This window comes from Argiope bruennichi, chromosome 4 (genome assembly GCF_947563725.1).
Source record: "Argiope bruennichi chromosome 4, qqArgBrue1.1, whole genome shotgun sequence".
Lineage (NCBI taxonomy): Eukaryota > Metazoa > Arthropoda > Arachnida > Araneae > Araneidae > Argiope > Argiope bruennichi.
Window position 1 is genome coordinate 142,600,535 of NC_079154.1, and position 19,772 is coordinate 142,620,306.

General features: G+C 34.1%; 1 protein-coding gene across 1 annotated transcript in view; it reads right to left on the reverse strand.

Annotated features, from left to right (window-relative positions):
• Window positions 1–19,772, reverse strand: part of LOC129966487 (uncharacterized) — a 64,337-nt gene that overhangs the window by 29,856 nt on the left and 14,709 nt on the right. The window contains exons 5-12 of the mRNA XM_056080915.1: window positions 18,844–19,143; window positions 15,535–15,704; window positions 11,395–11,608; window positions 8,906–8,917; window positions 7,237–7,301; window positions 5,907–5,994; window positions 4,509–4,642; window positions 25–93 (exon numbers count right to left, since the gene is read on the reverse strand). Of these exons, the coding sequence (XP_055936890.1) occupies window positions 25–93; window positions 4,509–4,642; window positions 5,907–5,994; window positions 7,237–7,301; window positions 8,906–8,917; window positions 11,395–11,608; window positions 15,535–15,704; window positions 18,844–19,143 (1,052 nt within the window). The remainder of the gene's footprint in view (window positions 1–24; window positions 94–4,508; window positions 4,643–5,906; window positions 5,995–7,236; window positions 7,302–8,905; window positions 8,918–11,394; window positions 11,609–15,534; window positions 15,705–18,843; window positions 19,144–19,772) is intronic.

The window sequence follows — 19,772 nt, forward strand, 5'->3', positions numbered from 1 at the left end:
AAGAATAGAGAAAGGCAGGGTTACATTTTGTATTTTTTGCCATCCATCTATGTATTTTTCCTCCAAAAGATTGCTTGCCAAATCTTGTACAACCTAAGAGGAAACATAAAAATTAGGTGATAAAAATCTAACTTGCTGATTTTATGAGCACATGTTGTCAATTTGTTCTATGCGATGTGAAGAGAATGATATGTTATTCGATTACAAAGCAGTTGTAGTTGTTTAGTCTAATCCATGATTGCTATTCAGCCCAGAAAAAAGTTCCCATCCATTCCGCGAAAATTTAATGTTCCAATTTACTCTTTCATTTAGATGATATTATATGCATATAAAATTATTATAATTATATAATATTATATGCATATAAAAAATTCAAATAAGAAAATGGATTTTAAAATACAAGGTGTCCATAATTAAACGACCCGATTTTAAAGTTGTCCCCACACAAAATTATTGTTCAGAAAATTATACATTTTGTACCGGACGTAATGAAGGGAGTGGAATTTGTGTACGTGGATACAAAGAAATGATTCAAAGGGGGGCTTTTTTAATGTATTGTACATTTAGCAAGCAATTGCGGAAGTTATAAACTTATATTACAGCAAAACGCGTCCAACACGATGGCCACTGTTTTTAGCTGCCATTTGAAATCGCAAGGCAGTATATTTTAAGAAATGTTGTCGTGAAATGCTGCGTTTAAGGACAAGTGAGCTTCTCAGATGTTTCAAATGCTCCCAAAATCAAAAGTCATCAGGAGGAGGCCGCACATCACGGAATGGTTGATGACACGTTCTACTGTGAAGTTCATTTTGTGGACACAAAGGTAGTGAGGAAGAGATTGTACGTGAAAGATGCTAGAAAATCCAGAACAGTTTTATTCTATAACAGCAACGCATATCGCCGGCCGGTGATCGGGGGCGCTGTTGAATCTCTGGCATTCCATTTCTCTAAGAATAAATTATGCAGCAAAATCACGCCGCACCATTATTTTTGATGACTGTAGCGGAAACCATGTGACTAAGCATGGATTTTCCAGTTCTCAAATTCGGTAGCTGCGAGTATTTACCGAACCGTCTGAACGAAAGTGCGCTCCGTCGGTTCAAAAGATATGCCAAAACTATTCCATATCAGCCTGAAAAGAAGCGTATGTCTTTCGAAATTATGAGGAAGCGACCTTTGCATGAATTAAAGATGGCAACAACGAACAATGTTACAACAGAAACTTTGTCCCACACAATCTGAAACGCAACCGCCTCTATTGCTTCTGTGGAAAAAGGGGTTTCTTCCTCTTCTAGAACGAACATTAAACGAACCATTTCACCAAATTTGGTTACGATTAATCAAAATTTGTTAACAATCAATGAATTTTTTCGCATACCTTTCAAAGTACGATATTTTCTTAAAGCAACTACTACAGAATTATCGTTTTAGTAAAACCATTTAATTAACAAAGCTCTCTCATAAACGAAAAGATATTTTGATTAACAGTAGGAAGTATATCGAAAACAAAATCCCCGCGATAATTTCTATGCTTTATGACAATTGCTGCGTGTGGACAAAAATTTGATTATTTTTGTTTTCTTCTTTTTCCTTCGTTTAAATCTTTTGTTCGAAAATTAGTTATCGAACAAGTTTTCGAACGAGTGCAATTATTGAAGGACACCTCGTAAACAGATCTAGTGCTTCGCATGCAATCGAAGACAACTTTCGTAAGGACATTCGAATGCCTCGACCGAAAGACATCTCACCGATTGAATGTTTTGTTTTTCCCGTGTTAACTATGAAGCTGATTTTTTTTTTTTGTAAGTTTCAGTTAAAAACAGTGGGCTCAAGTGTGTTCGATGACATTTGCCGTTGAACCAAGAGGATTTTTAAGTATATTCATTAAAGTTTCGTCACTACACAACTTTAAAATAAGAATCGTTTCGTTATGAACACTCATTCTGCAGGGTATAAAATGATTTGATAATGAGAAGAAAAACAGATATGTATCTAGAACTATTCAAGCTAAAATGTATGAAATAAAACAACTTGGGCAGTGAATTCTGATATATAATCACTTAAAACAAAGATTATTTCCGAGGTATAAAACTGCTTACAGAAAAAATGAATCCGCCCTATCTACGGGAAAAGTGATAAATTAGATAATATTGTCACGTAGATACTTGAGTGTGGAACGCAATGACACACACAAGAAGTAAAGCTAAACCAATTTATTCACTCAACTCTGAACTGGGAACACAGTGACTGACAAATCTTCTGCTTTTATACTAGTAGGGAAAGTTCCAGAATACTTTTCTGGAGATAGTAAGAAAAGTCCAGAGCACTTGTCTGGTAAACTAAAGAAATGCCCAGAATCTTCTGGAGCGTGAAATAAAGAGAAACATAAAATCAAGGAATTAAATATTTACGCAAACTGTGAATCGCATCGACTCTAGCTGATTCGAACTTACAATCTCTTGATTATGAGATCAGTGCTATAACCATTCGGCCATGAAGAGTCGATTGCCTCTTTTTAAAGTGGCAATATTTTTGAAACTAGCTACAGTTGTGAGATAAATACTACAGCATACTCGAGACAAATACACTGAAAATAAGCATGGCGGATATGTATACGGCATTCGGGACCCATCACTATCAGATATCATCATCTGATCTCAAATTACACGCAAGAAATAAGCAAATGATTTAATACTATTCTTTGAGCATTCCATTTTCACGGCTGATTTTGGAGGCTTCGATAAAGGAAATGATCTCACCAAAACTTTCTCTAACGAAGGATTATTTCAGAAAATGCCTCTCTTGGAACTTGTATACAATGGTTATGAAATATTAGCCTTGGCGTGCATTGAACATTTAAATGATGAAGTTCGATTAAATCGCATAACATTTTTGCTATTCTTCCATAATGTAGGGATTTAAAAAAATAGATGTGATTTTTTAAATATGAGATTTTATGAATATAACCGTAGACAAATAACTGATGGTTGTACTTCTTATATGATTTTATTTATAAAACAGTGGGAGTGGTCTCTCGAAAGCTTTCTCGCATTCTCTGTAATATAGGTATTATCTCAGAGAACGTGCTAGATGACAGTGACGTACAATAGTTACGAAATATGAACCTTTGGCATGAATTTAGCATTTTTGCTGAATTTGTTGTATCGTTCCTTAGAGAGTTTTTTGGCCTGGCAGACCATTAATAACATCTGAAAATCGAAAGTGTGTTTTAGATACTTTTTTCCCCAATGCATTGAAACCAAAATTTAACACTGAATTACAAAATCACATACCAAATTTGATATATTTCAGTAAGCGTTTTTTGAGCTATCGCGCTTACACGTTTCTGAAACAACAGATCGACAGACAGGAAACTGCTGGTTGGATCTGGCTCAAAATTTGATGGGCACCTACACTATAGATGTTGAATCTGTGCACCCAATTTCAGCCATCCAGATTTCTTCGCTTTGTAGTTATCGCGTTAACTTGCATTCGAACAGCCGGACAGACAGACTTCCTCTGAATAGATTTTTCTCAACATTTGAATAGAAATATACAAATTTGGTGTAAAACCAAATTTCAATCGTCTCTCTCAAAGCTTTTTGAGTAATTTTTGTCACAGACCGATAGACAGACGGACATTTTCCAAAAATAAGTTTTTCGAACTTGGGAAGATCTAGAACATGGAAATTCATCAAAATGTCAAGTTTCTGATGATTGCAATATTTTCTCTATACTTCGTGTGCGAATAAATAAAAAAATCTAAATCTGCACCAGAGCGCAAAAATTTTATTTTTCTTTATATAACGTATAATATAATAAAATTTATTTGATTACATATATTGCCTAATTCATAAGGCGGGGAACTCATGCTGACTTGAGAAACGCCGGCCCAGTTTGTGAAATATATTGGTGTACTTGCAGAAGCAAAAAGGATCACTGCGTCGCAGCACAGCTGAAGAAATCCTGCAGATATGTATTAGATGGAAGATTCGGCGACAATTTTCAGGCATAATTAAGCGTGTGTCGTTTCGGCTTGAATTATCGCTGCCTGTAATGCCCCTTTATAAAAATATACAAGTAGTGGTTAAATTAATGGAAACACCCCAAATGCATACAAGAATTTTTGTTAATAAGGCGTAGGACCACCTTTGACATGTAATATGTAGCTTGAACCTACATTAGTTCTGCTATTTTACAATTCTGACAAATGTAAGACGTATACAACTTCACTAAAACTACCTCATATTACCATGATATATATATATATATATATATATACTTTTATATTAAAAAAAAACAGTGGCTTACGAAGGGATTCTTAAGTATCACTTTTATTTACAGATGCTTCCATTATTTTTATAACCCTCTGTATTTTATATGGAATCGAAGCCATAAATTTGTCCTTGTCCGACGCGAATACAGTTTTTATGCAAAAATTATAAAAGAACTTCATTGAGTTGTAAGGCCTTTTGACACATCTTGATGAAAGACATTCTTGTTCTTACCATCAGTTCTTCCAAGTCTGAGAGACTCAGTTCATCAGGTTTGTCCCACGTGAGGACGATCAGCTTTTCAACAATGGATATGAGCAATCTCAATTCCTCGTCATTTCGATCATCTCCTTCATCGTCTTCACTGCCTAGAAGGGAGAGAAAGAGGGGAGAAGGAGAAAAAAAAATTGGAACTGAATTGTTTAGAGAATTTTCGCACTATTTCCACTTAGCCGGTTAGAATATTTTCTTAAAGGCTATGTTAGGTTAATTTTTAAAATGAATGACTTCATAAAAACTTTCCTCAAATTCAGATTCTATAGCTATCTTTTATGCTTTGCAACACATATCGAACGGATACTTTTTTTCTTTTGGAAAATTTGACTAAGCAAAGGATTTAACACAATGCTTTGTTGGGTTCCAGCCATTATGAGTTGGCGGATTCTGCTGCTAAATTTGCATCAATCGCACTTAACAGATTAATCCCTTTATCTGATGTTAAATGCTATATCAGGACGTATATTTACAAAATGGGGCAGCAACAATGAAATTTACAAGAAAATAACAAATTATTTTCCTTAAAACCCATACTTAATAAATGGCCTGGTGCTTCAGTTAAGAGAAAGGATGTTATACTGACTCGTCTTCGTATTGGGCATACATGTTTCACATATACTTTTTAATGAACACCCTATTCAGTGGTACACATTTTAATCCAATTAAAACTTCCATCATTTTTTTATTACAACGGCTTTTATCACTTAACGTTGTAGTGGGAGAAAATCCTCACTCTAATTTTTTTTTCTTTTGCAGTCGATAGGCCTTTTACATCATGCGCGATTACTTTTATCGTAGGTCACTTTGTTTTAAAATAATTAACAATTTTATCAAAATGCCAATGGTAATTTAGAATCTTGGTTATAATTTAGAAATTCTTTCCCCATAATTTTGTTACCATATGCTCCTATATTTACCATATGTTTGGTACAGATGGCCATATTTAGCCTTTGTGGCACTAAAATCAGACTTCAACTCCAGCTCCTTGAGTTATTTCACTAAATATTCTCGACTTGTATTCAGAAATATCCTCTAAAGGTTTCTTAGATGCCCTTTTCCAAACATGGTTTGCTACCGATGTTTTCTGATTGCGTATTTTTATTATTACGGTGACAAATTTTTTAAGCTATTGCCCCAAGAAAGGGATCTTTGGATTAAAAGAAAAATCTCTCACCAATGCCGCTGATTTTATTGCCATGCAATTTCTTCTCCGTCTGATTTCCCCAATATTTAAAAAATGTTTATGTAAATGTATCCAATATTTAAAACCCTTTATATTATCTCTCAATGCGAAAAGTATAATTACATAAACAGTCAGTAAACATATTTCTGACAATAAAGAAAAAAAGAGGATACCTTTTGGATCATTTTCTACTTCAGAAAGAGATTTCAGATGATTCAAAGCATTTATTAAACCTTCCGTATTCTCCACAACTAGGTTGTCCTAATAAAATGAAAAAAAAAAATCATTTATTTGGCATGAATATTCTGATCGTAGTGTTACTGATCTTATAGTATATACAATAATGATGTTAATTAAATATATATTTTATGTGGAATCTCCGCGTAACAATATAATGGTTCGTGAAATGTCAGAAGTCCGCGCACAACAGAAAATTACCTTTCTATAATCGCGTTTCGAGAACTGAGAAAAATGTGAAACAACAGAATGTCCAAGGAAACAATTTCGTGACAACTCTGTAAAGGAAATAAAAATCGCCGAATAAGAAGAGCAATTAAAGTTTTTTTAACATCATCAATCAGTTGCAGTAAACTTGAAGGTTGGTAGATTTCATTAACGCAAGAGTTATTTTTTTTCTATACTATGCCAAGCATGAAAGCAAAATTGGGGAAATTTCAGCGTAAATTATAACAATCCATTTTTTTAAAAGGACTATTTTGGGACAAACATCGCCATCTTGAATTACGGTCAGATAACGAGAGTTGTACTGAAACCGTCCATTCTTCACTTTCATGCCACAGTGGTGTGAGGATCTTTAATATCACATCTGATGAGCTGCAAGCTGTAGAGTTTCGAAGGTTTGAATCCTGAATCCTGTAGCGGAGGTGAGTGCGGATACCAATTATGATGAAAATGATATTCGGATTATGCGAAGACGCAGAGAATAAATAATTCCTTCTTAAATGCACAAAGAATAATTCTAAATAAGTTAAAGATGCATTCCGAAAGGATGATGTCCCGTTTAAATGTTGGATTATATTGGCACAGCATCCGAATCTAGCCATTTCGCGACAAATATAGTTTTAAATTCAAGAACTTCGCAAGAGTGTAATGCTATATATTGAAAGTTAGGAATATTTCTCAGATAAGAGTCTATCTAAAATAAAACAATTTTAATTTTCAAAAAGAGAGAGTTTAAATATTGAAGAAAGTATGATAGATGGACGCACCCGATGAATAACGTTAGAAGTGATAATGAAGGAAATATTTCTTTAAATACTTATAAAAATATTGTACTACTGGAAAAAATCGCTTTAACAGGACCATCATTCTTTCTTTTTATTCTTTTAACATTTAAACCTATTTCCTGTACCAGTTGTTTATTTTGTGAATATGGAGCTGCATGGCATGCTATTTAAGAAGCTTACAAATCATGTCATACATGTTACCTCTTTTTGATGGGGTAACAGAATGCGAGTCACCCCATTCACGGTCGAAACTTACCATGTTTTCCAATATCTTTTCAGTGTTTGTTTCGCATCGCAAAGGATGGGTCTCCACGTCGCAGGCTGAGGGGAGAGAGAAAGATAACAATCACACATTGAAATGCAAATTATTCTTTAGAAGAAAAGCAGCTTATGAATTTATTTTCGGAGGCAGGGAAATACGCGTTGAGAGGCATTAAAGTCATACAGTCAAGAATTAAGTGAATCAAATATTTAATTCACTTCATTCAAGATGGGAATTTTAACCCCAATCCATTTGTGAAACACAAATTCAGCTGTTCGAGATCACAACAACGCTGTCTAATTGGGACGGCAGCTGGACTCGGATACATGAAGAACAGAGGGACTTTTTTTTTACTGGGAACAAATCCAGCAAATTTCGATGCAAAATTTTCATTTTGGAGAGTATAGAAAGAGGAATTTCCAGAGCGAAAGCCATTTTCAAGTTATTGCATTCTGGAAAAATTCATCGACATTTCAAAAAAAAAAAAAGAAATGGTTTAACCCGTCTTTGCATGTTAGAAATTTCTATCATAACATTTAGTGGACAAAACATTATACTCAAAACAGGTGTACTATAAATTGGTTGTTGCAGGCAACTTTTTTAACGACTATTGCGTAATAAAGAATCAGCTGTCAAAATAAATAAATAAAATGTTCCTAATCATTATAGCGGGTTTGGTCTTGCCATTCTGCTGTTTGTTGTGGTTGGAAGAAACGTGCGATTTCTTGAATATTTTTTTATAACTAATCTGACAATTTTTTTCTAATAAAAGCGATGAGTGGAGAAATTTAGAAGAGAGGGACATTGAAGATTGGCCAAAAGTAGGTGGGTCACTCCGGTGCAAACACCCTAAATGCAGAGGGTATTCTACAATCTCATGCAAAAATGTGGAATTAATTTGTTTTTAAATAAAAATAATAACTGTTTTTTAACTATCAACAGGAATAAAAATGATAAAAAGATATATTATTTTTTAAAATTTATTTTATACTGAGCTTAACATGTAAATTTGCATGATAATAGATATTTCCACCATGTTTTTTTATGTTTTTTAATTTATTTTATATTATATATTTGTACTAGGATTTTTATAAACATTTTCCCTTTAATCTAGAGCATGAATTATATCACCCTGATTTATTTCATAGAAAAAGAAAAAAGAAGAAGACAAAAAAAAAAAACACGCAAAGAAAGGTTAAAAGAAGTTTTTTTCATGCAATGTCATCACAAATTATTATTTACAAATCTTACGTTTCTCACGCCAGTCATTGTGTATGATATCATTATTTATAATTTGTGAGCAGAAATCAAAATGTCCGTATTAAAGTTTGCTATTTCACAAATACTTTAGATTAGAAATGTTTATTGACGCAATATTTAACAACAACTGCTAGCTTTATACTTCTTTTCAATAACACGTTTCTTAAAAAAGAACATTAATAAGCACAAGCATTATCGAATTCTCCCTTTCTGAAATTCATGGAACGACAAGAAATTGTTTTTCTGTTCCTTCGTATTATTAGTATGCCTATACGGATTATTTGTCTATTTTGTACTAAAGAATTGTTTATGAATATCAATATATAAAACAAAAAATTGATTACAATCCAATTCGTAAAAAATAATGAAATAAAAATATGTATTTTCTTTAAGATTTACTTACTTGTGTTCGGATCTTTGGAATCACAATTACGATTGGCAGCATGAAAAAGAATGACAGAAATTTTATTGAATAAAATGCAAAATAAAATTATCTCAAACAATTAGCAGAAAAATAATGCATTATGAAGTATTAATGATGAATTCAAGTGATTAGAAAGGGAGAATTCTTGTTGAGCACATTTAAAAGATATTCAAGGACTCAAGTGACAACAATTAATGTAAAGTTTATAACGTCTACAAAAAGGCTTGACAGACACTTTTCCTGGCTGGTAGAGCACTTGAGAAACATTGAGGTGGGTGCTTGGGAAGGAAATCCACTTTTATTCATAGAATTTACTTTAATTTTATTCTGAAATATAAACCGAAACCTTTTACCAATTCCTTTGAAAACCGTTTCATCTCTCACGCCCTGAAACCAGCTTTCGTCATTTTTGTCTCAGTCTGCTTGAGCAGAATATTTTAGTTCATAGCATGTTTATTAAAATATAACAAGACTTTTTTTTTTTGGTTTTTATATAGCTGCTAACCAGGTACAATATTGGTATAACCAATTATATTATCCGAAGTGCCCATTGGGAAGCTAGAAGAGGATTCATTTGAGAAGGATTTCGCAGATTTTGACCTTCTGTATAAGATCTATGAGATGGCCCCCCCTCTTTTCAAAATTTCAAACCGCATTAATAGAAGGATGCCTGATTCTCTACAAATTCAACGCTTACTATGCATTATATATATATATATATATATATATATATATATATATATATATATATATATATATATATATATATATATATATATATATATATATATATATATATATATATATATATATATATATATATATATATATATATATATATGATAGATCTTCTATGGAAAATAATTCGTATTAAATTAAAAATTAAATGAAAATATTTTACAATAAAATATTTGTTGTAGATAATTTCACTGTGCTTATTTTAATAATTTTTTTCCTTCAAACGTAGTTGGGTGAATCTTTATCAACAAAAATGAAGTATGCATAACCAATAAGAAAAGAATTATTTCGAATATAACCTTTTAATTTAAACAGATAATTACTAAATGATATTTATCCTTATACCCTTGAATAAACCTTGAATTTTTAGACCAATGAGAAATAAGATGTTGATTTTTTTGATGATCTATGATCCTTTTCGGTCACCCATGACGTGAGCCTTTCATTAATAGAAATAATTCAATTTTTCCTTTTCTGGTGTACATTGCAAATGATATATTAGCCTAATTTTTACTTTGTCTGCCTGTTTTTACTTGTTGTAACGGTTACACAGTAAAGAATTTACTTTCCAGTTTACTATATATGTATTAACTGCTACCGATTCCCTTCTCTTCTTCAATGTTCCTTGCATCAAGCGCATTTCATTGTTATATTCCAAGTTGCGTATTTAATTGTTATAATGAAATATTCCAAGTTCGATGAAGTTAACCCCCGACTTCCGGTTAAAAATGACTGATAATAAAGAAAAGAGCTCCCTTATTTTATTCGTCAAAATTCCCACAATGACAGTTTTTAAAGTCTTCGTTTAAAAAATAATTTTAAAGGTAATTCCATATGTAATACAATGATACGGGAACATCCGCAACAACTGACACAGTGCGGAATGAAGGCCTACAGTAATACATATTATAGCCTTGCCGCTCCACCATAAATTCCCTAACGAGCCAGCCTAAACCAGCCGAAAAAAGTCCTCTCGTGAAGAACTACCCGAGTTGTTTAGAACCTCTTTCCGACGGACCGTGCGCATCTTCAGACAGGCACATTTTGCTCTCTTTCCTCTCTCTTGTGGTTTTCCGGAGTTCGTTCATGTCTACTCATTTTATCGACAATTTGAGGGAAGCCCTCCACGGAAGACGTCCACGGACAGCGGGGGGGGGGGGTCATGCAATGGGTCAGTTGGCAGATTTAGGACCATATCCATAAAGGCTACGGGCCTTCAGAACAGGTCTTAACAAGTCTGGATTTATCAAACCTGTAGTTATATATCTCTGTAAAACAGGATATCTGGTGATCCGACAGCTACGGCCATTCAAGTCGGATGGTTAAATAAAAGTCACCTATCTCAGGCCGAAGCTATGTCCTGTCAAGATCGACCCTTCCAAATCTGCGAAAGCGAAGCCACTACCCACTTGACGCTCGACAATTCACCAACCAAGAAAGTCAGCCCATGCTTTATCACTTTCTCAGACCCCTCCCCCCTCGACAGGCGAATGCGGACGGTTTTTTTCTCTCATTCATCGTCGGAAATTGGAATACAGTTGGGAATGAGAATGGAAAGTTGTACAGGGGGATTACTAGGGATTAGAGGTATAAGGGAAGTGAAATTTGGTTATTCCACCTCTCAGACAGAAGAAAAAATTATTTGCTTGTACTACTTTATTACCATCTATAAAGGAAATATTAAGAGTTTCTAACAATATGATTTTTTCTTATTTATTTTTGTCCATTACCGTGTCCACCGAGGAAGAATGCGATCTCACTACCGTTGAGGGCCCACATCCAGATTGTCAGCTCATCGTATTCGCCGTATGCGAAGTTCTCGAATTCTCCGTCTGATGTCTGAAGACAACCTACCGTCAGCATCATTGCACCATCCCTGGAAAAAGATGGCTCCACGTCATCAGGGTAGCGTACTTGTCCGATCATCACGCTGTTCACGAACAACTAAAGAATTAAAAAAAAAATCTGAGAGGATTATCTTTCACAAGAAAGAAACTGTGGAAAAGTTTACAGGTAAAATTTTGTTGAATTACTTTTTTAACAGGCTTGTATTTTAAAAATATTAAACTGCCTTAAATTTAATATAAGGCAATATGCATGGCATTATTTGAGTTTGTATGAATGGAACATCTGGTTGAAATGACACTTTGAAAAAAAAAATGTAAGTTTCAATAGTTCAGCAGATTGCAATGTGTCATATTATTCAGTAATTCAAATTTTCTTTGTGAAATAATCGACATAAATCTCGTCTAGAATCATCTCTCAGTTTTGCTACATACTTTTGTTTGTGGTATTGGGTTGCCCAGCAGAATCTTATGACGAACGTCCGCCAGTTGATAAAAGATTTCTGTGCTCATCGTCTATTAAACTATGTTAAACTGAAAAAAAAAAGAATCTTAGGCAGTTATATAGAGCGAATTCGAAAGCGTTTAGACTCACTTCAAGGGCAGGTCATCGTAGCAGTACAAGTCATTTTTACAGTAGAATCATAGAGTCAAATTCTTTGACTCTTTCCTCCACTAGTGAGGCCTCAAGTATTACAAATTTCCGTTGAAAGAGTTACAACATGCGAACCGAACTTCATTTCGGTCAGTATGCCCAAAGATTTGTTGTTCATGCCCAGCCTGACTTACCATTATGTGTTTAACGCTGCATAAAGCGTGCAATATTTTTATTCATGCCGCTGTGTTATTGTACTATTATGAATTTGTATTCCATTATGCCCGAGTTGTAAATTGTATCTAATGTGCCTTTTCTTTTTACTTCATTCATTGGCACAAAATACCTTGCAGTGGTTTTCCTTCCCATTATGGGATGAGTGGTTACGCGAGTATTATGGGAAAGAAGGCATGCTTCTACATGCCTGGCCTACCCTTAAAGTTTGTTGAAGGACTTTCGAATCAGTCTGTTGTTTAAAGTTTATTTAGCAGTATGAATTCAATAAAAAAAGAGCAAGGGCCCAGATTTTTATTCTTTGTGGAATTGAACTACGACTAAAATTAAGAGTTTTTAAAACATTATTTTCATTTTTTTGTGTGGAATTAGCATTAAAATATCATTTCAAAACATTGAATGAATCAGATGGTATTTTGATTTTAATGCGCTTAGCATTAATCTTTGTTTTTTCTCGTCATTCACTTCAGGAAAGAATAAACAATGAATCGAAAGGTAATGATATTTGAATAAAAGCAAACATTTTATAATTTATTTTGTCTAAATATAAATCTGTTTCATAATGCATTATGTTTAAATAAATTTCAATTTTAAGAAGGTTTGTTTTTGCTTTGGAAGCAACTTGCACGCACAGAAGGGGCCGAAACAGCCGGTCTTCATCAATATCCCCGGGACCACATCGATTAACTGAGCTCATCGTGATCAGGTAATTTTATACCTTCGACTTGGGAATGTTTAGTGATGTCCGCTATCTCATGCGCAATTAGAATTGCCGCTCTAAATCTTTTCACCCCATGAGCCTCGACCTCCCGATATCGCCTCGTTCGACAGGGGCCTGACTCAGGCACTTTGGGGCGGTTAAAAAGTGAGAGGTATTTCTCAACGAGCGCTCATTGAAACTCATTTAACCGCTCCAAAGTGTCGAAGTCAGGCCCTGTCGAACGGAGCGATGTCGAGAGGTCAAGGCTCATAGGGTTAAACCCATTGCAGACGATCTTGGTACCACCCCCGCATTTTCTAAAGCAATGAAGCAAAGCATACTGCAAATATTTCCTTTCTTACTGAACATTGTAGCAAAGTCAACTACAATGTTGTAGTTGAGTCACCAACGAAATGTACTTCAAAAGAGGCGAAAGACTGAAATGGATAAGGTTATATGTTTATATAATCATACCTCAATGCGAAAGAAGCGTATGGAGAGCCCGATATTAAATGTTTTGATTATGGCATTCACTTGTACAGAAGGGTAAAGGAATCTGATAGAGAGTAGTTTTCGGTTTAAAAAAAAGTGTTTTTCAATGGTTATGGATAAGGCAGGAAATTAGCGTTTTCAGAATTTTGGCCTATCTAACGTTTTTGTTGCCTACATTAGGCTCGATAAGACTTAATTCTCTCTGTTGTCCAATCTCTAATGCTTTGTACCTTTTACTCCGTTTTTTTAAGTTCTGTATAATGTTAATCTTTAAAAAAATAGTTCTATATATAAACTAAATAATTTTATAAAATTTTGTTATTAAGGAATATATCTTAATTTCATTAATCATCTTAATGCATCATAAAATACAGGCTGATTCTTAAAGAAGTATACACTTTCCAGATACAGTAACAGTCAGACACTTTCCTATAAAGCAGTAACAGTCAAAGACACTAACCACCTTGGAGGATCTTAAGATAGATGTACTCTTTAAAGATTGTGTCTCGCCCTTGACAGAAGTCACATAGGCAGTAGCATGTGAATAGTCAGTCGAAATGGCGGCGCCTGCAGGGGTGAAGGCTTTTTGTGCCCTTCAATTCAGCAAAGCGGAGTCCGCAATAGTTGTGCAGTGACATTTTCGATCATAATTCGGAAAACAAGTTCCAATTCGAGAATCTGTCTATCAATGGCATGACAAATCTAAGACTGCGGGCTGTTTGCGCAAAGTTATAGGTCCTGGTCGGACTGACTGTATCGCAAGAAAGAAGTCTTCATTCAACTAAGCCAGGAAAAATCAACGCAGAAGGTGAGTCGTGAAGAGAAGATTTCTCGGCCTATCGTCTGGAGAATTTTGAGAAAGATCAAATGATTCCATACGAAATACAGGTGTTTCAAAAGCTGAATGATCTTTGACAAACAAAAGCGCTTTGGATTCTGTGCCGATAAGCAGCTTCGTTCGGAAAATTATAATTTTATAGATCACTTAGTTTTCATTGATGAAGCAACATTTCGTGTCAGTGTGTAGATACACAAGCACAATGTTACCTTTTGGGGAAAAGAGAATCACAAGTTCACAATGCAACACATGCGATATTCCCCTAAGGTTCTGTGCAATTCCCATAAAGAAAGTGTACCGCCCCTTATAAGGGGTCGCACACAGAACATCTGCGACTATCTCTAACAAAACTTAAAATAACCCCATACAATTCTGTTACATAACATAACAAAAAGCCATCCTGTGCCCGCGATGCCTATAACACTAAATTATCTAACCAGTTGGATGAGCACAAGATAGGAGGAGGGAAAAAAAAGAAGAAAGAAAAAGACGACAAACAATCCAGGGATCTCCAAAGTGAATACGATCGGTGTCAAACGCTACACAACTGTATTTTGGCGAAGTAGTAACTAAATGGAGGGAACAAGAATACAAATGGTGACAATGGGTTGAACTTACAGAGAAATGAGATTACTAATTGAAAAGGAAAAAATTTATAAATTACATTGTGAACATCTATATGATATGTATAAACATATAAACAAACATTGCAGAATCAGAAATCTGTAACGTCCGTCTGATGACATATAATATTTTACATTGTTCTTGATTGTATTTTACATTGAAACTGTATATTTCTTTATAACTCAACCTGTAACTGAAATTCCAGCATGCTGCTTGGCGAAAGAAGAATGATACTTTTTACGTAAGGATATTTAAAATAACTATTATTAATTGAATAATTATGTTTTATGATTATAATTATGACCATTGTAACTTTGATAGCAAATAAGTGAATTGCAAGGTATTTACTTTTTTTTTTCTTTTAAGTAAAGCAAAAACTCACTATAATAAAAAAAGTGAAGCTTAATTTTCAAAACTGTATATTTCCTAATTCTCGTTGTTGCTCATTAAATTTCATATAAGTAATTTTAAAAAGCTGTTCTTTACGAAAAAAAAAAAAAAAAAATGCCGATCCCAGTTCTTGGCGTTGCCAAGAATGCTTACATCTAATCCTCTGTCTTTGGTCCACCGCAGCCCTATCTCCCTCCAAGTGTTGTTATTCACCGGGCCGGGAACGGTCAAAGTCCACATCTCCTTACCAGTGGAGACGACGGCAAAAAAATATATTCCTCTGAAGTAGAGGGCGACTCCCGGTTTACCTTCCGCACTGGCACCTATTGAAAAGGATAATTTGTTGATTAATTATATTTAAAAGGACGGTTGTTTTCCCGATTTCTTGTTAATACTTGAAATGTTTGTGTCTATTCCTTTCCATGATCTTATGATTTTATTGCTTTTATTACGGTCATTATTTTTTGCTATTTAAAGTTCTCAAAATGCATATGCATTTTTAATATACAAACCTTTAACCATCAATAGTAAATTCTAATATCCAGTTTAAAGAAACTCACTTTTCTGGATGCGTTTGGATTGTGGACGCGATTAAGGTAGGAAGACAAGAGGCGAACGAGTTTATAGATGGTATACATCATTCTACCGATAACAATTGAACTGTTCACTAACATGGTCATACCTACATAAAAGAATGTTTAAAACAAGGAAGCATTTGTTTAATTTTTTTTAATGAAAGGTCATATGATTGTACAATTATTTAATAAATTATGCAATCCAAAAGTTATCCCGAAAGCTAAGATCACGCTCAGTCTCTTTTTATGCTTTTCGTAACAAAGTAAAATTATGAATAGAAAAAAAATCTCATGGCTGATGTTCTTTTTTAACAGAGAAGAAATATGTGACAGGTCTAAGCTACATAGACCTGTATCGATTCACCTATAGAAGACTCAAAGAGTGAAAAAAGATGAACGTGCCTTTATTTACAGTAACCTCCAAGTGACAGATGAGTATACTAACGAAATAGGTTTGGATTTCATTAAAAAATAAAGAACAAAACGTTATATATACTATGCATATAAATTTGTTAAAATAAACGAAAAGTAAATGCAAAATTGGCATCACTGAAATGATTATGTCTTGAAAGTATAAAATTTATTTTTGTGCAAGAATATTTTTGGAAATGAGTTCGAAATTCGAATTTTTGAACAACTAAGATTTCAAAGAAAAAGTGGCATCGTATAGAGATACACATTCCTTCAAAACAATTGTGCTCACACTAACATGAAAATAATTTAAAATTAACATATTTTATAACATTAAAATAACATATTTTAAAAAATTGCTTACAGTCCGAAAACGCTGCTGTTCCGGAAGCAATGCGCCGAGTGTCAGAAATATTTGACCAAAACAACAACAAAAAAGAATACATTTAAACGCACACCTTTGTTTTACTGTAAACTAAATCGAAAATAATCGAAACATTTCCAATAGGTAAGTTCCAGCCACCGATTTGACCAATACTATTTCTGGTCAGAACGAAGAAACTCGTTAAACACACTGGCCAAAAGCCCCTTATTCGTTTGTGCCCTTTATTTTGCAAGCTCGGATGAAAACACTGATCTATGATATCATTTATGCTCATCTGCGGATTGATCCTGCGCGAGTCCTAGGGTTGGAGATCGTTAGATTTCAGAGTGGGGAAACAATGCGGGCATTCATTCTAACTTGATGGATCCAGACTCTCAACTTATTCTTCAACCTCAAATACACACACAAAAATAAATGTTGGTGTGAGATCTGCTGTGAATGGAGTTCAATAACATTTTTTGTCCCAGAAAGATGGTTCGTTAAGACAGTTCCCCGAGACGGAACCACACAGCGGAAATCCTGCCAGGTATCAACCACGTCTGTCGAAACGCATTACGGCTGCAAATTTCGGATATTCTCATAGATGGAAAGTGCCATTAAACTATCCTACGTAGTTCTCTCGCAATCAGTTCATATTATATCTTCGATGCCACTTGAGAATTATGTACTAGAGTAACTATAATTATGACGATTGATTAATAAAAAAACAGTTTCAAAATTATGTAATTTTAAAAAATGAGAAAAAACCGTTTTGATATTGTGGAACTTTTAACAACGATAGAACTGTATGAAGTTGAATTATGGAATTTTATTGTATCTTCTAAAATGTTCATATCATAGTGATTCAAATTATGAAAACAAAATTTGGAACCTTGCATTATTGCTAACGTATATTCGAATTGTTAAATGCACAGAATAATTGAGAGAAGAGGAATCAAATTTGACGAGATATGGTTGATGCGAAATCAAGCGTTTCTCATCATGTTTTACAGTGTTAGAAATGCAACTTTACAGTGCTAGTAGAGACTTAATGAGCTATAGTAGGAAAACAAGAATAGTATAAAAGTATAAATGAACAATAATAAACAGAAATATCTCAAAGATTTTTTAAAAAGAAATTTCCTTCAATCTAAATACGCGTCTCACAGTCCAAAGGGAGAAATTCGCGAATTTCAATGTCCAGAGATATTTTCGCGCATGTCTGAATGCGATTTCGCCGAAATTTTGTATCTGAAGAAAACGTAACCCACACCAGATTCAAAAGAAGTTTCACAAAGGAAACTTTTTAATATCCACACAAAAAAGCTTTGACGTGACCCAATCAACTGCTGATAGACTGGAGGAAAGTAACTTTGAGATAGCTTCTTTTTTCTGGTCTAAAAGGGATTTATACTCCATAGTGTCTTGTCTGTTACTCCATAGTCACTTGTCTGTTGCAAATTGTGCAATTGTCGGAAGGTGCAAACCAAAATATACAAGAAAGAACTCCATATACTTGACGTTGTGAAATTGTATTCACATCTATAAGCATTTTTCTTTTTCCAGAAACGAAATTTTCATGTGCGATTTAAGCCGAACAAAACCTACTTAAATCGAAAATAACAATCGGACATATTGTGATGAGATTCTTCCTAAAAAATAAGCACCAAGTAGCGAAGTTACGTTTCATTTCCTCGTCTATAATTTAAGATGGAAAATACTTGATTAGATGTGCATTCTTATCTCTTAACCCTTTATTTATCAAAATATTTTTCCATCCATTTTTCAAATTTATTTTTGAACCATTAGTTACGTTATGGTACGGAATAAACCCTAGGAAGACGAAAAAACTTTTTAAAAATTAATTAAAATAATTAATTTAATTAAAAATTCAAAAATGGATGTTCTTTTTAGTTGATATAGACTGCTTTCCATTAGAAATACTCTCTCCGCGTTCTTTTAAATATTGTTAGAAAAAATAGCCATATTGCCAAGATTTCAGCCAAATTTAAACGGTACTTTAAAGTAACATCGGTAAATAAAGGGTTCATTTCATCATATTGCATTATAAAAAGAGAAATCTATTCCAATCTAGTTTTTAAAACTATTCACCTGTGCTGAAAATATATCTGTCCACGTCATCATTTCTGAAGAAGACTATCTTGCTCCAAATGCTGAACGAAATTCCAGAGTCACACTTTTCGGGGTTGTCGAAGCAAGCAGCGTCCGGGTCGCTCTTGGGAATGACGTGCATCCGGAGACACTGTTTGGAGGAACCGTTGCGGTTGCCGTCGAGACGGATGGCCCTCCCGAAGCCAATGGGTCCGTTGGTGACCTTCACTTCGTCTACTGCGCTCCCGTTCTTCACCATGTTGGGATAGAAATAGTCTCCCGTTTCGTTGTAGAATTTGCCTGGAGGAAATCGAAACAAGTCGTTGCTAAATGTTAAAAATTGTCCCTGAAGGTACAGAAAGGGATCAGTTTTAGAATGACCAAAAGTAGAAATGCAGTGTACTTATTATAGTCTGTAGAAAACTGACGTGCAGGAAGATCAATGATCAAAATTGTACGTTTGATGAGAGTTCATATCAGCAAATGTTTATCTACTAGCTGTTATCACATGATGTCAACAGGCCCATTTCGGAAGAAAAAAATTAGGAAAATGTAATAAATTCTGTCTGATTTCTCCTTTTAAGCCTCGATTCTAATTTGATGTTTGTGCGCATAGTCATTTATTCATGTGTACTCCTCCTATTCGAATCCGATAGAGAGAATTCGCCATGAATTTATTGAGAGATTTATGGTTAGATTTTTATGTTTGCTGCATTACAGTGCAAAAGTTATCAACTGTTCAGAATGCTGATAGAAAACGCAGGTCTTTGTATGCTAAAATGACGGCTTTACATCCTGTTGTTAGAAGGTTTCATGATCTGATGATGCATCAAATTATATTATGAAACAGGATCAATGTTTCACGGTTGATGATAAACCAAGTAGTGAATGAGTCCAACATATACATTATTAATGCCAATACTCTCTAA